The sequence below is a fragment of the Balaenoptera ricei genome, chromosome 2 (genome assembly GCF_028023285.1).
Source record: "Balaenoptera ricei isolate mBalRic1 chromosome 2, mBalRic1.hap2, whole genome shotgun sequence".
NCBI lineage: Eukaryota > Metazoa > Chordata > Mammalia > Artiodactyla > Balaenopteridae > Balaenoptera > Balaenoptera ricei.
Genome location: NC_082640.1, coordinates 58,171,635 through 58,191,139, shown reverse-complemented (window position 1 = coordinate 58,191,139; position 19,505 = coordinate 58,171,635). Strand labels below are relative to the sequence as shown.

The following is a 19,505-nucleotide window of genomic DNA, read 5'->3' as shown; positions in this document are numbered from 1 at the left end:
ATCCATGGTGTTTTCCACCTTATTGTTTCTTCTCTTCATTACTCTGAATCCACTTTACTCTCTTCAGAGACCCCTTACATCTTGCTGTAATTTGGACCCTGCCCCTTTTTCTAGACCCACTACACAGCTCATCATGAAAATTCCTTTTCCGGATCTTTAGGTTTAGTCTGAAAGTTTATTTCTTCTTCTTTAGTATTCACCCTCATTTTTCTGGAGCTGATGCTCAAGTCCATGACCAAGAAAATATACATAAGAAACAAGCTCTCCGGCACCTTAATGTTCTTAAAAACACCTTTCTTTGCCTTCATGTTGGAGGGGTTTCTTTCAGCTCTGGAATTTCTCTCTGTGATTTCTCTCCCTCCCACTACCCACCCCTGCCCCCAATGTCTCTTCCGCTTCTGTTGAGCGCATTTCCCTGGCCTTTACTCTGAGGCCCTCATCCTTTCGGTCTTACGTTTCATCTCAGTGATTCTTATCAGCCAAACCTCCCGCCAATTTATAAAGATGTATTTCATAGATCATGTTTTAACTTCCATATTGCCATTTGTTTTTCTAAATGCAACATCCTCTTGAAGTTTTGTGAGGATATTACTTTTTTAAGAGGTAATTTTTCATTCCTTTCATTGACTGTTTCTTCTTGGATCTTTCTTGTCTCTCACAGTGAAGGCTGTCCTCAGATATCTCATGATGGTGAGTTTCCCCTTTAGAGGATTTTGGGAACAGAAAAGGCTGCAGAGGCTCTGTAGACGTGGGCAGCCCTTAGCAGAGGTTCTCCAGTTGCTAAAATGAGGGAAACTTAACTCGAGGTGCTGGCACCTTGACTGGCTGCCTACATTTTCTTGAGGCTGTTTACTTTTTTATTCACCTGTAGGGTGACATTTTTTTTTAATATCTTTATTGGAGTATAATTGCTTTACAGTGGTGTGTTAGTTTCTGCTTTATAACAAAATGAATCAGCTATACATATACATATATCTGCATATCTCCTCCCTCTTGCATCTCCCTCCCACCCTCCCTATCCCACCCCTCTAGGTGGTTACAAAACACGGAGCTGATCTCCCTGTGCTATGTGGCCTCTTCCCACTAGCTATCTATTTTACATTTGGTAGTGTATATATGTCCATGCCACCTTCTCACTTCGTCCCAGCTTACCCTTCCCACTCCCCGTGTCCTCAAGTCCATTCACTACATCTGACATTTTAAGGATATGTTTTAATCAGGCATGGTAAAATGCAGACACAGAAATGACTGTCAGGAAGGAAGGAAGGAAGTTTATCATGCAGTTCCCTGGAAACAGGAGGCATGCTCGCCGTACAGGGCCACACAGGGAAGCACCAGGGACGGTCAGGAGGCAGAGGGCGTGAGGGGAAAATGTGGTCAAAAGCCTTTATTGTGGTTTCCATGGAATGGAACTGGTGAGGCAGGGTAAGCAGGGCTAGGACCGGGAATGCCTTCAGCAGGCTTGGGTACATATGTCCTGTCCCTGTTTGTCTGGTGCCTGGTCCTGGGGTGATTAGGGCAGGTGGGTGGTGGCCAGGAGGGTGAGAGCTCCATAAAAGAGATGGTGGGGGTGTGGGCTCTGGATTGGTTGCTTTCCATTTGAGCGAGTTGTTTGCTATCTCTAGGAACTGGTTGACCTGGGGCGGGGGTGGGGGTGGGAATAGTCCCTCCAGGATCAGCAAGACCCCAGATGTCAAAGTGTCAGAACACAGAAAATGAAAAACCTGGATAATAAGGGCTGTTGGTCTTAATTGTTTTTCCTTTCCGTTTTGTGTGCCCCCTTTAACCAGGTTGGTAACTCCTGGCTGTAGGAGGTTCTGACCTTGGGCAGGGGGTCGGGCTGGAGTGCGTTCTTCTAAACTTGAACCTAATTCTTCTGTCTCCACCTGTGCTCCTTCCTGTCATCACTAATCCTGGAGCCCCGTACTCCTTGAGGCTGCCCAGCTCCCCCGTGCACCTGCAGCCTCAGCCACTCAAGATGGATTTCTCAAGCACCAACCGAGCTTTGGTCCCATTCAAGGGGCTGGAACTAGAGCCTTGAACACAGTGGGTCTAAATCCCACCCTTAAGGGCTGATAGAGGGGCACTGTGCTTCCCCCCACTCTTTATCTCCTGCAGATAGATTGAAATGTCTCATCTGCCAGTGTCCTCCTAAGTTGTCTTCAGGTTTCATATTTGCTAAGAGCTTTGTTTTATATGCACATGGAAAAAATCGGCATCCCTATGAAACGGAGGTGGGCATTGGTCTCTTCCCCCTGTGCTCTGGGAAGACCTTCCAGGTCAGCCACAGGTGGGGCTCTCAGACCGCCGCTGGCTGCCCCAACTGCAAGCAGCAGCCCCTCTCAGAGCTGCTCGGACTGCAGGAACAACCGCCCTAAGGGCATGGGGAACCCACTGCCCAGCCGGGCTGGCTCACGGATCCTTCTCCTGTTTCCAGTGCTGATGAGCGGTTTGACGCCACGTTCCACACCAACGTGTTAGTGAATTCTTCTGGGCACTGCCAGTACCTCCCTCCAGGTAAGTGCCGCTCCCTTTGTCCCCTGCAGTTAGACAGCGTGAAGGAGGTTGGGGTGCCCGACAGTGCCCACAGGGGCAGCGGCTGGCTCTGTGCTCTGGGCATCCTTAGCCTCCATGCACGGCCAGCCCTCCTGACTTCTCCTCTGTGCTTGCACGTATTCCCTGAGCGTGGCAATGCCGTCTTCCTCTTTTTTGTCTTGGGATCATGGCTCAAGCTGTCTTTGCCAACACATGTCCTCTGTCCTTATTGTCTGTCCGGTGTTCTTAAAGTTCATCCACAACTAAAACAAGTCTCCGTTGTCAGGTCATTTCTGTTCTCCTTATAGCCTGCAAGCCAACCTCCAGGTCATTTCCTCCTCACAGCCTGCCTTTTCCTTCCCACTGCACTGGGTACCTGGGTATGTGCTGCCCTCCAGTGTCGGGGTGAGATGGTGACCTTGCTGGGCGGGCTTCTTGAGTGTGTGCATTAAAGCCCACCTGCTTGTTAGAGGCGAGAACAGGTGGTTTCCAAGGGACTCATCAGTAATTTCTTCCTGAAAGAGCTTCTCTCCTCAGGCAGCTGATGGGTAACTGCTGGGGTTGAATCTCCTCCCACCAGCCCATCATTCCCTGTCAGTTCACAGGGCCTTGGGAAACCCGGGCTTTGTGCCCTCAAGATATTAACAGATTTTAAAAAATCTTCTAGGTGATTTTTCACGTGTTCTTTTCCAGGGTTATTTCCCCCACTGCAACTGTTTAACTTCCTGTTCCCAGGCAGCCTGCAGCCACCTACCCCCTCACCACCAACACATACACCACAGACACACACACACAAACACACACGTACACACGTCACCCACTAAAGCCATACATACACACCACACATATAGACACATCACACAAAAAACATACCACACACTATCCGCACACACACCACACACTCTCACAGACACACACACACACACACACACACACACACACACACACACCCTCCAGCAGTCAGCCCCATCTTGTGCCCTCGGATTCATCTCACAGCTCACAGCAAAGCTGGTTTTGCCTCCTGGGTTGTTGTTTACATGCTCTTTCTCATTAGCAGAGGATAAGCGTCCCGAGGGCAGGATCTGTGTTTATTCCCATTAGAACCACCCTCATCAACCAGGGGCCTGGCCCACATGTAGGTAAACAAACGTGTCAGGGATTGAACCTGTCACAGGCAGATACCATCCATTGTTGTCTGAGGAGATGGAAGGACTCCAGACTTTCAGGTTTTCTGTCTTAAACCTTGTGATTCCTTGCTTCTTCCTCAGCCCCTCCTCTCCTCCCCCAGGCCACGCAAGCCTTCCTCCTAACAAAGACCTCGGGGATGGGTCTTCCATCACTGATACACTCTTTTACACCAGGCCTAGAAGTTGCAGCTTCTATCATGAGAACTATTTTGGAAAACGACCTCCAGCAGTCATCAGCGTAGACGAGTACTGGGCTGCGGGCTGTTTTGAAGGCTGAGGCTATTTTCAGCCACAGGAGCAGCACTCCTGACCCCCGAGCCCTCTGTGCAGCAGCCCCTTTGGGGCCAGTTCCTACATCCCAGCCTCCATGGCCCCTGGAGTCTGTCAGGAGGGCACACTGAGCTTTGACTGTGGGAGTCTCCCCTACTCTGGCCGAGAGAGTGTGGGGTTGTCTGGTTCAGGGGAGCAAGACTGCGCCTGGGGTCGCGTAGACCTGATCTGGGAAGCTGCTCTGCTCCAGCAACTAAACAGGCAAAAAGTGCTTCAGATGCAAGCTTTGAAATAGACTTGGTTATTAGGAAATGACTTCTTTCCCATGTCATATTTTTATTTTTTAACAGCATTATTGAAGTATAAGTTACGTATTATACAATTGACCCATTTTAAGTGCACGATTCAATTATTTTTAGTAAATTCACAGAGTTGTACGACCACGACTGCAATCTAGTTCTAGAACATTTTCCATCACCCCCCAAAGATCCCTTTTGCCTGTTTGCGGTTAATCCCCACCCTCATTGCCAGCCCGAGGCAACCACTGACCTGCTTTCTGCCTCTAGAGAGTCTCTTTTTCTGGTCATTTGATAGAAATGGAATAATACAGTTACAGTTTCATTTTCTACCAGCAGTGAGAGTTTTGGGGGATTCAGCCCATTAGTGGTAGGGCAGTGTCTGTAATGACTTCCAGATTCCTGTGGACATTGGATGTAATGCTGCAAATCCTGTTCAAAGGGACTTGAGGAGACAGGAAGTTTATTATCCTTTCCCAGCTTGACTGTGGGTGGGTGGGGGGTCCCTGTTAGCAAGTTGAGTCCCTCCATTCATTTTTTAAAATTTGGTAGCAGAAATTTACAGAGTGTCTGCCCTGTCCCTGTGAGCACTGGGACCCTTAGCTATTTGTGCCATCACTGCCTTCTGGTCTTTCTCTGGGCAGCAAGGAGCACATGGGCATAAATGGCTGGTGTGGGCTTATCTCAGTGACCTGTTGAGAAATTTACTCCCAACTTGTCCTGTCCCTCTTTTCAGTGGAAACTCTAGCTTTTGTCCAAACACTACCTCTTCAACTAAAACCTATTAGGTTTTGTTCTGTTCATAATCTAGAATTCAAGCTAGTTAAAATTATCTTCCATATATATTTCTAGATAACCAAGTATGTTCTCAATTTTTAACCTAAAGAAAATGCTCATCCTGCTCCTCACCAAACACAGTCACACAGATGCACACAGACCTTTCAGTTTCTGTTTCTAAGCTCTTCATCATTTTTATCAGCTTCTATGGGATTCTTTTACATTCTTTACATCTCTCTTACTGTTTAGAATTTGGAGATGCACATGCATGGCAAGAGCAAGTTTACAGAATGTTTAATTCTTTGCCCAGAAATCTCTCAGAACAGAAAATGTCGGTGTAGCCTTTGAAATGTAAAAGACAGTAAAGCTTCAGCTGAACTTCTTTTCTAGAGATTTTTCCAGAAAGACCCAGCTTGTCCTGGACAGGTCTAGTTTGGACAGGCAGGATGGGCTGAAGCCTCTCTGGTCACACCCAGGTGAGAGGCCCCGGTACTCACACTGCCTCCTCCTGAAGGGATCTCAAATGGTCCAGGGGATGTGTTCACAGCGTTGATCGTGAGACATGCAGAGCATCAGAAATGATGCATCGTTTAACCTGCCGACGCTTGATCAGGCTAGCAAGCTTTTGACTCCATGAAGAGTAGGCTTTGTGTGTTATGAACAGTGTATGGGATGGAGACCAGGGGATTGCTGTGCATTTATTTTTATTTTTTCCAGCATTATTGAGGTGTAGTTGACAAATGAAATTGTAATATATATATATACATATACACATATATATGTATAATATATGTATGTATATACATGAGATATACGCATATGCATGTGTGTGTGTATATATATATATATATATATATATATATATATATATATATATATACACATGCATATGCATATATATTGTGAAATCATTTATTTCCACAATCAGGTTAGTTAACACAGCCATCACCTCAGATAGTTAATTTCAAGTATAAAATATTATTAACTGTAGTCACCATGCTGTACATTAGATCCTCAAAATGAATCCACCTTATAACTGAAAGTTTGTTCCCTTTTTGATCAACCTCTCCCCCATTTCCCCCACCCTCCAGCCCTTGGCAACCACCATTCTACTCTGTTCCTATGAGTTCAACTTTTTTTTTCAAATTCTTCATGTAAGTGATATTATACAGGATCTGTCTTTCTGTGTGTGACTTATTTCACTTAGCATAAAGCCCTCCAATTTCATCCATGTTGTTGCAAATGGCAGGATTTTCATCTTTTTAAAGGCTGAATAATATTCCATATAATCCATATAAATTTGATTTTATATATAATATATATATACACACACATATATATATATAATATTTTATCTGTTTCTCCATCGACAAACACTTAGGTCGTTTCCATGTCTTGGCTATTGTGAGTAATGCTGCAGTGGGGTGCAAATATCTTTGTGAGATACTGATTTTGTTTCCTTTCCATGTATACCCAGGAGTGGGATCGCTGGATCGTTTTTAGTTCTTTTTGTAATTTTTTGAGGAACCCCTGTACTGTTTCCATAGTGGCTGCACCAATTTATATTCCCACCAACAATGTGAGACTGCTGTGTGTTTAAAGCAGGTCTCAGCCAGCTTCCATCTTGGTCTGTCTCATTGCCCATGTAGGCATCTTCAAGAGCTCCTGCTACATTGATGTGCGATGGTTCCCCTTTGATGTGCAGCAGTGCAAACTGAAGTTTGGGTCCTGGTCTTATGGAGGGTGGTCCTTGGATCTGCAGATGCAGGAGGCAGACATCAGCGGCTATATCCCAAATGGAGAATGGGACCTTGTGGGTAAGCCCAGCAAAGATGTGATACTGGCAACATAGAAGGAAGCTGCTTTATTACTGTGCTGGCTTAAAGAGTTTGGGATTTTCCACTCTGCTTTTCAGCATGAGCATTTATTGAACCCTGCAGCATTCTCCATGATTTACTGAGAGCTCTAGGATGAGAAACAAAAAACAATTAGAAAATTCAGTGCTTTCCATAAGGAACTTGCAGTTATGGTAAGGTCAGTGCTAGTATGGGCATCTCTACGTTATTCAAATCTGCTTCATCCCTAAAATCAGGTGGAACAGCAAATTGCAGTTGATGGGAACGTATATTTGATGATTTTAAATAGAAAAACAATAATTACATTTATAATTGTGTCAAGTTTACAATGTATTATTTATAATCATGGTGTCTTAGTCCGTTCAGGCTGCTATAACAGAATACCATAGACTGGGTAGCTTATAAACAACAGACAGTTATTTCTCATAGTTTGGAGGCTGGGAGTCCAAGATCAAGGTGCTGGCAGACTCAGCGTCTGGTGAGGACCTGCTTCCTTGTTCGCAGACAGCTGTCTTCAGGCTGTGTCCTCACATGGTAGAAGGAACAGGGGAGCTCTCTGGGGTCCCTTTTGTAAGGGCACTAATTCCATTCCTAAGGGCTCCCCCTCATGACCTAATCACCTCCCAAAGGCCTCACCTCCAAATAACCATCACTGTGGAGGTTAGGATTTCAACATACGAACCTTGCGGGGGACACATTCAGTCTAGAGCACATGTAGTTTGAATACATAAAAAACCTGCCAATTTGTTCAAATATCACTAAGATACCCTTAAATAAATCCATAATAAACCTAAAGCGTTTATTCAGACAACAATTAGCCAGTTTTTTGCACTTAACAAATTCCATGGCTCTGTGTGTGTGTTATAACCCCTTAAAATAAACTGCGTCCTTTTATTCAACGGTGGTTCCTTTCTTCCCCTGGAACTGAAGGGGTCCCTGGCAAGCGGAGTGAGAAGTTCTATGAGTGCTGCAAAGAGCCGTACCCGGATGTGACCTTCACTGTCACCATCCGCCGCAGGACCCTCTACTATGGCCTCAACCTTCTCATTCCCTGTGTGCTCATCTCTGCCCTGGCCCTCCTCGTGTTCTTGCTCCCTGCAGACTCTGGGGAGAAAATCTCCCTGGGTGAGTACCGGGTCTGAGCTGGGATGGGAGGGCCCTGCCTTGAGGGTGGCAGTCTGGGCTCCAGGTGCAGAGATGTCCAGGGCCCACTCCATGCACCCCAGCCCAGGGTGGCTCCCTGACACCACAGCCCGCTGTGCGGGATTTCCAGGCCCTCTTGAGATTCCACAGGCTCCTCTGATCCTGCAGAGAGGATGGGGATGCCCAGGGAAGAACCAATTCTTCCCTGAGGGGCCTGTGCCTTCTCCCCTCCTGCCACCCCACCCCACACCTTGGTGGCAACCAGCTGGAATTCATTGTGGACAGGACACAGTTTAGTTTAATATAGTATCAGCTTGCATTTATATATGGCCACACACAGTGTAATTCCTTATGATCCTCCAATAGGCAGATAAGAAAGCTATGATTTAGATTGGTGAAATGAGCTCCTCAGCATCTCAAAGAGTTACTAAAGATCCTATTTGGTACACATAGAAATCATTCTCAAACCTATAACTTCTGACTGTGAGTGTCAACTGAAAAAAAATGCTCAACCAAAAAGTTAAGAATTATGTTTTATTTGGTGGACTTTCTGGGGACTTCAAGCCTGAGACATAGCATCTCTGATAGTTCTAGGGACGGCTCTGAAGAGGTAAAGGAGGAGCCAGGGTATATAGGAGTTTTTGCCACAAAGACCAGGTAGTCAAAACATCAAAAGATTACTGTTGGTTAAAGAAAGCCAAACACCTCAAGTTAATGAATTTAGTGCTTTTCTGTGTATGGGAAGATGCAAGAGTCTGGGCTCACTGAAATCATTCCTTTGATATGCACCTTAGCTCTCTGGGGCCAGCATCCTGTGTTTGCTCATCCCGAGTCCCCTCAGGGTGCACCATTGGGGAGGCTGTAATATGATGGCTTGATGGCTGCAACATCCTTTGTTTACTGATATGGCAGGTGATATTTTTCATTCATACAAGAGCCTCAGGCACATTAAATTACCTATCCAAGGTCACACAGCTAGTAAGTAGAAAAGTCAAGAACAAAAGCCAGGTCTTCAAACTGTATGTTTTCTTTTTCCTGCTACATGAAACTACCTCTCGATACTAATGTAATAAAGAAAATGAGAGATACATGTGCTGAGGTCAATGATTTATTTTGAGTTGTTCTTCTAAAGTTCTGGCTCCTGAGTTTGTTTTCCCAGGGACTCCTCTGGGACTCTGGTAAATGACCCGGACTGTCCCCAGAAAGATGCCCATTCCCATCAATATAGAAAACCGTGCATTTGGTTTCAGGAATGTCATGGCCACCACCATCCCTCCCTCCACACCTCCTTTGACTCTTGGGCTGGATGGAGTTCAGGCCTTACCATCTGTTCTGTCTCAGGGGCCACTGTATGTCTCTGTTCCAGGGATTACAGTTTTACTCTCTCTTACCGTCTTCATGCTGCTGGTGGCTGAGATCATGCCTGCGACCTCTGACTCAGTGCCCTTGATAGGTAAGCAAGCATCCAGCTCCTCTAAAGACATGGGCTTACAGAGTGCCTGGGATTTTGCAGCACAGGCAGGGAGCAGAAACGTGTCCCACAGGACCCTGGAGAGCTGCATGGCCCCCCTTTTCGGCTGTGAGGAGATGACTTGCTGTAACTACTCAGAGTTGACCCATGGCCTCTGCTCACCTGGCACATAGAAGCGGGGGGGAGTCTGGCTTTGTGGTTTGGCCTTAAGATGCAGAAATGCCCCCTTTTCTCCCACAATGCCCCCCTCACACTTGTTATGGAACCAGAGATTTTTACCATTAAAGATTCATTATTTTAGCTTGAGTCACTGTTTTTCCACAAATTATTTGTTACACATTAACTCTCAGCCATTGTTTCTTGAGATAACTCGATGTCTCTGTAGAAAGTTAAAGCTTGTGAGGGAAGGTAAACAGGACAAATATGTTTTGGCCACATGTTGGGCTGCACCCCTCAGGCCTGCAAGCCCTGTACTCGCCCAGACTCGAGACTGAAGAAAGAGTCCAGAGACAGGACATCAGTTGTTTGGTAGATGGGAGATCTTACACATCTGAAGCAAAAGGGTCCTGGAGTGACACCCCACCAGTTATCTAGGGGAATTGAAGTCAGATTGGCCCATCGGTTACCAGGGAAACCAGCAGAGGGGCACAGCCCTCTTAAGCCCCTTGGGCTAAGTACCTTCAAGGGGAGGAGATCTCCCCTTTGTTAAACTATCAAAGGGGAGCCATTCTGAATTAAAGATTAAACAATCACTAGCTTCGGGGCAGCGGGACAAGGATGTAGGTATTTACTGATTAGGCTCCGCAATTAGGGGGGAAAGTCAGTCATGTGAGTAGGGTGTAGGTGAAGCAGGGACTGGTCCAGCAGGGGATGCACAAACCACACACAAAGGCAGGTGTAAGGATGACCTTCTGCCCAAGGAAGGATGACAGAAACAGGAGGCAGCATCACCTGTTGCTGTGAACCTCCCTGGACTGGACTGGAATAAGCAAGAGCGTGCCGAGGGGCGCTCAGTGGCCCAGAGGTTAGGACCCAGTACCCTGGCCACTGCAGCCAGGGTTCTGTTCCTGGTCAGGGAACCAGACCTCCAAGCCAGTTGTGAGGACGGGAAGCAAACATTCTGCCAATAGATCTTAGTTTTAATGAGAATCCCCATTCCTATTTGGCAGTGGAGGTCAGAAACAGGAAAGCAGTATACCGGTGGCAGTCCTATGTGGTTAACCAGGGGTAAGTAAGAGTGGGGGGCCTTACATGATATCGCCAGGCTTCATGAATTAAGAAGCCAAGGCCCTTCTTATTGGAAGTTTCTGGATGTGTAATATTTTGACCAGAGAGACTGTTGGTATAAAAAGCCTCTGGGAGTGTCATATTTCTCTCCATACCATCCTGGGAGCAAGGAACCGTCTTTCAACCTGACATTCTGAACCCATCCTTTCTACCTTCTAGCACAATGCTTTCAATAGAGACCTGCAGCAGAAACCACCCTTAAAGGGGCAGTCAGCAGGCCCTGTTGTGTCTGATGAACCCACAGCCTTGGTCAGTGCATAGGCCACATCTAGAAGGATGGGATGCTGTTGGCCTTTGACCTCTGTTGTTGAGATTTCAGCTGTGGGATCCAGTCAGCCTGGATCCCTCCATAGGTCATTGTATTAGTCGGCTAAGGCTACCACAATAAAATTTCACAGACTGGGTGCCTTACACAGGAAAAATTTATGTGCTCACAGTTTTGGAGGCTCCTGAGGTCTCTGTCTTTGTGTTGCAGATGGGCACCCTCTGCTGTGTCCCCACATGGTCTTTCCTTTTTATCTTCACATCCCTGTGCCTGTTTGTGTGTCCAAATTTCCCCTTCTTATAATAAGGACACCAGTCAGATTGGACCAGGTGCCACACTAACAATCTCATTTTAACTTAATTCTCTCTTTAAATGCCCTCTCTTCAAACACAGTCACATTCTAAGGTACTTGGGGTCTACAGCTTCAACATATAAATTTTAGGGGGACACAGTATGCAGCCCATAACAGTCACAGTTTGTTCCCCCCTCCCTTCCCTTCCCAGAGGTCCCTGATGCTGATGTTAAGTCTCAAGTGTCCACCTTTGGTAGCTCCTTGTAGGTTCCTCTTGGTCTCCATGGGAGAGCAGTGAGTTCCTGCCTGCCTGGAGGGCAGGAGGTGTTTTTAACCAAGTGCGTGGCTGCATACTTAGCCTCGTACCAGGATGCTTTCTTTAAGAGCCCAGCCCCTTGGTGGTTGGCCACACTGAAGCTTTGTTTGTTTGTTTGCATTTATGTTAGGATAATTTATTCTGTTGCTTAGAGAGGCATTGTGTGTATATATTTTTTGTTTCGTTATTTTTTAATACTCTTTTTACACTTGAATCCATCTTTGCTTCTAATCCCTTTTTATTTTATTTATTTATTTTATTGATTTACAATGTTGTGTTGGTTTCAGGTATACAACCTGATTCTTTTCCCTTATAGGTTTTTACAAATAACCTACAGTTATTACAAAATATTGAGTATTGTTCCCTGTATAGTACAGTAGGTCCTTGTTGGTTATCTATTTTATATATAGTCGTGTGTATGTTAATCCCAACCTCCTAATTTATGCCTCCCCCACACTGAAGGTTTACTAATCAGAGTTGGCAATTAAGGAACGGTCACCCATGCCAGCTTTCTCCTATACCCTTGGCCCATAAAATTACTAATCCTTGCACCAACCCCGCAGAGAAGGCATTTCCATCCCTGTTATACTGGTGAAGAAGCTGAGGCCCAGAGAGGCTGAGTGGTCTGTCCAAGCTCACAGACGGCAGCCAGTGGACCGGGGGGGGAAGCTCCATGCTGCTTCTCACCTGGTCCAAGGTGGAGAAATGCATCCTTGCCCATCAGAGCTGAAGCTGATGTTCTCAGCCTGAAAAGACACTGCAGCTTAACTCTTCTTCCGGCTGGACAGCCGGCACTCCCCACCCCTGTGGCTCTCAGTAAGTAGATGGGGCCAGACTCTCTCATTAGTAGAGTCATTTTCCAGGTCTGATAAGTCAGCCGGTGGCACCCGGGTCTGCCCTTGCTAGATCCCCGAAGCCTGTCCGTGGCCTGCAGTCATCACAGTGGTGATCACACCCTCTGCGTCCAGGTGGTTTCAGTTCTGACAATGGTGCTTTCTCATCGGACAACCTTATCACCATCCTGTGAGGCGCAGTTAGCTTTCACGGAAGGGTGAGGCAGGCAGGGTTCCCAGCAGTGCAGTCAGCTGGTGAGGCCGCGCAGCAGGGTGGGAGGAGGAGGTCTGTGTGCTCTGGATTGGCATCTGCCCGCCAGGAATGTGCGTGGTGGGCTGCAGGCCCGGAGGAGGTCCTGCTCTTGGGCATTGCTCCCCAGCCCCTGGTGGTCAAGACACAGTCTGGGTCCCCTGCACTGTGCCATGGTGACTCGCTGTGACCAAGGCCCCAGGTCTCCCCTGCCATCTGCTCTCTCTGCAGCCCAGTACTTCGCTAGCACCATGATCATCGTGGGCCTCTCCGTGGTCGTCACGGTGATCGTGCTACAGTACCACCACCACGACCCCGACGGTGGCAAGATGCCCAAGTGGGTGAGTTCCTCCCCAGCTCCTCCACCAGAGGGGGGGTCAGGGCTCCTCCCCAGAGGAGGCTCCGAGGATGACTTATCTATTTTAAAAAATCCCACAAACAGCTAGCATTCCTAAACAAAAAGCTGCAATTTCTTACCTGTCTGCATATCTCTGCATCCAGGGCAGTATGGTGAATGCTCTTAGGGTCCCACGGGGCTGTCCTTACAATCTGACATCCCAGAGCAGGGCTCAGGTCGAACACTCTGCACCTTTCACTGGACAGTGTTTCTAAACCTCCTTTTTGCAAGTACGCTATTAGAAGCAACACACAAGATGAGCACACAGCTGCGGGCTGGATCTTCAAAACAGAATGGGGAGTGAAAAGAGTAAGAAATAGAGTGAACAGTGTACAAATATTACAATCAGTTGTCAATGAAAATAATCAATAAACTATCAATAAGAAGAATAGAAAAGAGTTTTATTTGAGTCCAACTGAGGATTAGCCTGGAAGCCAGCTTTCCAGATTAATCTGAGTAGCTGCTCTGGAGAAGCAGGGTTTTCAGCACAGTTTTATATCCTGTCAGAACAAAGAACATGAAATGAGTCGGGGTTACATTTCTTCAAGATAAAAAAACCAAAACAAAACAAAAACACAGATTAGCACGTACACGGCAAGTCAGCATGGCCTTGGCGCCTGAGAAGGGAGTCTTATCATTGGAGGACCAGCATTGGTGTTCCAGGAAGAGAGGCATTTAATCTTTATTTTTATCATGGACATTCTTTACTTCTGGTCAATGTGCCCTTTTCTCTAATAATTAAAGCAGATGTATGTTTGATAGGCCACAAACAGGCTATTTTAGTTAGCATCAAATTCAAATTAACTCATGTATAAGCCAGAATGACTTCCCTATATCTCAGTATGTGAAACTTTCTTTTATCACAATACACATAGGAAAGTGATTTAACCAAAAGCCTATAAAATAAACGTGTGAGTAGTTAACAGTGGGGAAGGAGGATGGGATAAAAGGAAATGGATGGATGGGACTTCCCTGGTGGTCCAATGCGTTAGACTCTGTGCTCCCAATGCAGGGGGCCCGGGTTTGATCCCTGGTCAGGGAACTAGATCCCACATGCCGCAACTAAGAATTCGCATGCCACAACTCAAGATCCTGCACACGGCAAAGAAGATCCCGAGTGCCACAATTAGGACCTGGCGCAGCTAAATAAATAAATAAAAAAAATTTTTTTTTAAAGGAAATGAAAAAGAAAAAAAAAAAAAAGGAAATAGATGGTAAATAAATGTTTGTCATTTGAGCCCAGGTCAGGCCACATGGTCCCAGTGCCTCCCAGCACTGATGTGTTGTGACGTGTGCTGATGCTTCCCCAGCCATGGGCCGTGCTCCATCAGAGTCCAATGTCCAAAGCTCTACACCACCCTCGCCCGACACTTGGGAAACCTTGGTTGGGGGACAAGCAGGGTCTGGACTTTCCCCATCTCACTTGGTGTGACCAAACCCACAGCAGGGCAGAGCTGCCCCCCCACCCCTCACCCCACTTCTTACTTGGGCCCCACAAACCCTCCAGTCTTCCCATCGAGAGAGCATGGCTTAGGGACAGTTGGGAGCTAAAGAAGCCCTCTCATGCCAAAACAAGCCTGTCTTTGCAGACCCATAAATCTTGCCTCCAAGTTCAGAGTCAATTTAGGACTCACCAGTGCACTAAATGTAACTGCAAGATGTAAGATGCATTCCCTTAATCTCCAGGAGCAGGGAGTTCCTGGCCCTTCTAAAAATATCCATTGTGCAATAATTTACAGTTACCCAAAAATTAACTTAAGAAAGACCACTTTTTTTTTTTTTTAGGAAATTGGCTTTACAGAGTGACTGCCCTTGAATTCTTTTCCACAGCAAATCCTTACACTCAATAATTCTCTCGTGGCATCAGTAGTGGGCTCCCCAAAATGGTGCCACCTCCCACATGGGTCACATCACCAGAGTCTGCGGGCTTGTTTTGAGAAGTCCCTCCCCCCTCAAAAAAAGAAGCTGAGACACATTTGCACACATTGACCTACATTCTCATCTGACTTCCTTATAACTCTGATACACTTTCTTGTCTATTCACCCATTTGTTTGAAATAACATTTACATGTTTCAGAAGTCAAAATCAAAGAATTATACAAAGGAACTCCTGCTCCCATTCCTGCCCCTCCCCCTACTTCCACCACCAATTGATAACCATTTCAATTAATTTCTTTTTCCTTCCAGTGTTTATGCAGATGCCAAAATATAAACACATATTCTTATTTCTTCTGTTTTGACTGATGTAAAGACAAGGGGATTAAGGCAATAAGAAACAAAACCATTTTTAATGACCTTTTCCAGAAAAATCTGAATTAAGAGCATATGCTGATTATTCACCTTTCTGCGCAAGAGCATGTTAAAGCCAATGGTGCAAAGCAAATATGAAACTTGTATTTCTCTTTCACTTTATATAACACACCGCGTTTTTTTTTCTTTCCATGTGTATATGAAACATAAACAGCCTCTGAGGGGCTTTCATTGTGATCTGTTACCATGAAGAAGACACTGCCGGTGCGGTGGCATTATGTAACATTCACACAGCTGGAAACAAAACCATAACCTAACAGCAGAGGTCACAAGCACAGTCTGAGAAGTGCCAAGAGGATAATCTCATCTTCTGAGATGCTTTAGCCTTGAAAGCTAATGATTTAGGCCATGAAATTCAAAATAGATTTAGCTTGAGCTATGCCCCAGGGGATGTGCAGACCCCCACTTGGCAGGCAAAGCCCTGGATCTGAGGCTCAGCCCTCCCTTCCAGGCTGCCTCTGGGTTTGGGCACACTCATTGCCCCATGTGCTCCCTTGAGCTCTGGCTCCAACTTTCTGGTGCCTTCTGAGTGGGGGTTTGGCTAAAGTCACAGGGGGCTTGCAGAGAACCTAGCAGACCCTTTTATAGATGAGGCTGTGGAAGTCTGAACACATTAGGTGACTCAAACTCACTGTATGACCTTGACCCAATTTATTTGCCTCTTTGAGCCTCGGATTCTTTTTTTAAAATTTATTTTATTCAAGTATAGTTGATTTACAATGTTGTGTTAGTTTCTGGTGTACAGCAAAGTGATTCAGTTATACATATACATATATATTCTTTTTCAGATTCTTTTCCATTATGGTTTATTACAGGATATTCAATACAGTTCCCTGTGCTATACAGTAGGACCTTGTTATTTAACCATTCTATATATAATGGTTTGCATCTGCTCACCCCAAACTCCCAATCCATCCCTCCCCCACTGCCTCCCCCTGACCCTCAGCTTCTTTATCTGTAAAATGGGGGAATTATACTCATTTCACTGAACCCTGAGATGCCCAGGTGAGATGGCTTGTCTTGAGCCTCATGTGGAGTGTCCACGTGGGGCTGTGTGTTTCTGCTCCTTACTGATCCTGGAAAACAGAGTCTGTAGGCTGGCTCTTCCAGGCTCTGGAGGTACGTCCATAGGGTGTGGGCAGGATAAAAAGTGCCGCCTGTGATGGACAGAGGGTGATCTTTACAGCTGCAGCAAAACTGCTCTTACGCCTTCTTGTTCTTTTCATTGCTGTCTCCAGACCAGATAACTGCAGTTATCTTTGATAAGTGTCATAAAAATGGTTACCAAAAAAAGAGTGGCAGACACGAATTTCACAACTTGCTGCCTGCACTTACAGATGGGAAACATACCTGCTACACTGCTGATGGAATTTGCCTACAATCATAAACCAAAATTCAAATCAATATCTGGATCATTTCAGGGAAAGGGCTCACTTTTCTTGCACTTGTCTAAATAGGCTTGCAAGAATTTTTTAAAAGCTGGATTGAGGTTTCACAAGGTTCCCTTCTTTCTATTAGAAGGGAGAAACAAATCTCTCTAGCATCGTCTAAGCATGCAGGCAATGTATGTTTATAAAACACTTTAGGCCAGAGGTTGGCAAACTATGGCCCTGGTGGCCAAATCCAACCTGCCAACTGCTTTTGCAAATAAAATTTTATTAGAAAAAAAAGCCTGTTTGCTCTTTTGCATGTATGGCTGATTTTTCACTATATCAGCAAAGCTAAAATATTTACTGTCTGTCCCTTTAAAGAAAGTCTGCCAACCCCAGCTTCAGACTTTTCACAGCATTTTGTCTCATATCATCTCCTTCAGTCTTCACTGAAGCCTAATGAGTTAGGTTAGAGGTTCCTAAACTCCCATGGTTCACAGCACCTTTCATGTCTCAGGGTTTTTTTGTTTTTTTGTTTTTTTTTGACAGAGCACCTAGGACAAGAGGAATACCTAATGGTTCTATTATTTAAACAGGTCAAAACAACTTACTAAGTACTTATACCCCAACAGCTTAGCATCTATTGGCACAGCAAACTTCTCTCATCTTGGGAGCATGCTACCCTCCTTGTCTGTTCCACGATGACTTTCTTGGCACTTGCCTTTTATCAGGACAAGTTCCAAAATCTACTTTGCACGGATAGGACATCATGCAAGGAATGCAGTGATCTAATATGACAGTCTGAACTGCTTCAGGCTAGGGGTGCACACAGTGTCTGACACATGTCACAGGGTTGCTCTTGAAACTTTAACATCTCCAGGGATGCCCTTGTGAGTTTGTCACCTCACACTGGCGTACCTCACAGGGAGTTAGAGTTGGTGGTCCCTAGTTCCAGATGAGGAAGGACCAGAGCGGGTGACTTGCTCTGTTCCCCAGCTCAGGGCTGTCTTTAGAAGACAGCCCTCTCCTCCCACACAGGCTCTCCTCCTTGAGGTGGCAGCGTGCGCATAGTTCCTTCCCAGGGTGATTTTCTGTATTGCTTTGTCATTGCCTCACATTCGATTCAACCATTGTACCGCGTTGGCACTGCTTGCCTGTGTAAGCTCGCCTGGGAAGGCCTGGGGACCTGTCACCCCTAGGGTCCACCCCCACGAAGTCTAGCTGGTATCACAGCATCCCCTTGGACGGATCAGCCGTGCTCCCCTCCCGGCCACCCTAACGGTGTGCTGTCTCTGCAGACGAGAGTCATCCTCCTGAACTGGTGTGCCTGGTTCCTGCGCATGAAGAGACCGGGGGAGGACAAGGTGCGGCCGGCCTGCCAGCACAAGCAGCGCCGCTGCAGCCTGGCCAGCGTGGAGATGAGCGCCGTGGCGGGGCCGCCGGCTACCAACGGCAACCTGCTGTACATCGGCTTCCGTGGCCTGGACAGCGTGCACTGCGCGCCCACCCCCGACTCGGGGGTCGTGTGTGGCCGCCTGGCCTGCTCGCCCACGCACGACGAGCACCTGCTGCACGGCGGCCAGCCCTCGGAGGGGGACCCGGACCTGGCCAAGATTCTGGAGGAGGTACGCTACATCGCCCACCGCTTCCGCTGCCAGGACGAGAGCGAGGCCGTGTGCAGCGAGTGGAAGTTCGCGGCCTGTGTGGTGGACCGCCTGTGCCTCATGGCCTTCTCGGTCTTCACCATCCTCTGCACCATCGGCATCCTGATGTCGGCGCCCAACTTCGTCGAGGCTGTGTCCAAAGACTTCGCTTGACTCAGTCCTGGCTCCCAGCATGTAGGAAACGCAGAGATGGGCGATGACGTTGGCTTAGGGAGAACTTGGGGGCGCTGATTCCACAGCACCGTTAAACCCGAGGACGCAGATGTACCCTATCGCTGTCATGTCGGTTTCAGTTTACTTGTTACTTTCAGTAATAGGATCTCAGCACGTTTCTGTTTAACCCTCTTTGATGGGCCACTCGATATCCTCCGAGCATCCTTATGGTCAGCAGGACCCTGGAGAGGTCATTTTGCCCATTCTCCACTGCCTGGTGTGCCCTTCAAAGAGGTTCGGGTAGCTCAGGACTGACTGCCAGGTGAGGCCTGGGTAGCTGGTCTGCATGCCTGCATGTCACTTGCTGTGAGGGCTTACATGAAAATTCATATCTGCTTTGCCTGTGTACAAATCTAGATTGAAGCTAATCATCATAATAAACCACACTCAGTAAATCCATCAGATAATTGACTGATGAAACAAAACTAAACTAAAACTTAAAACCCAACTGCTGGTTTTTCTTCAATTCAGACTTTAATTTTCTCTACCAAAGACAGTTGGTAGAGAGAAACAGTTTTATGCTGTGTCTACATTTAAAAAAAGAGACAGTAATAGTTCGTCTTGTAAATTATGCTTTTGCCAGCCTGATTTTTGCCAACCTACCCTGTGAGGGGAACCAGGAGGGACACAGGTGTGTGTTGATTCTGAACCAGGAGCAGCCCCAGTCAAGTTAAGGGGATTTCTGTGGATCCCAGGCACTCCCAAGCTTTCTGTGCTGCCCCCAGACACTGGCAGGTTGAGTCGGTCTGTTCTATTCGACAAAGCCCAAAGGA

General features: G+C 46.7%; 1 protein-coding gene across 1 annotated transcript in view; it reads left to right on the top strand.

Moving 5' to 3' along the window:
• CHRNA7 (cholinergic receptor nicotinic alpha 7 subunit) overlaps positions 1–18,672 on the top strand; it is a 126,094-nt gene extending 107,422 nt beyond the window's left edge. Inside the window, exons 5-10 of the mRNA XM_059915422.1 lie at positions 2,438–2,517; positions 6,715–6,882; positions 7,852–8,046; positions 9,431–9,517; positions 13,010–13,119; positions 18,154–18,672. Of these exons, the coding sequence (XP_059771405.1) occupies positions 2,438–2,517; positions 6,715–6,882; positions 7,852–8,046; positions 9,431–9,517; positions 13,010–13,119; positions 18,154–18,672 (1,159 nt within the window). The remainder of the gene's footprint in view (positions 1–2,437; positions 2,518–6,714; positions 6,883–7,851; positions 8,047–9,430; positions 9,518–13,009; positions 13,120–18,153) is intronic.
• The last annotated feature ends 833 nt before the right edge of the window (positions 18,673–19,505 follow it).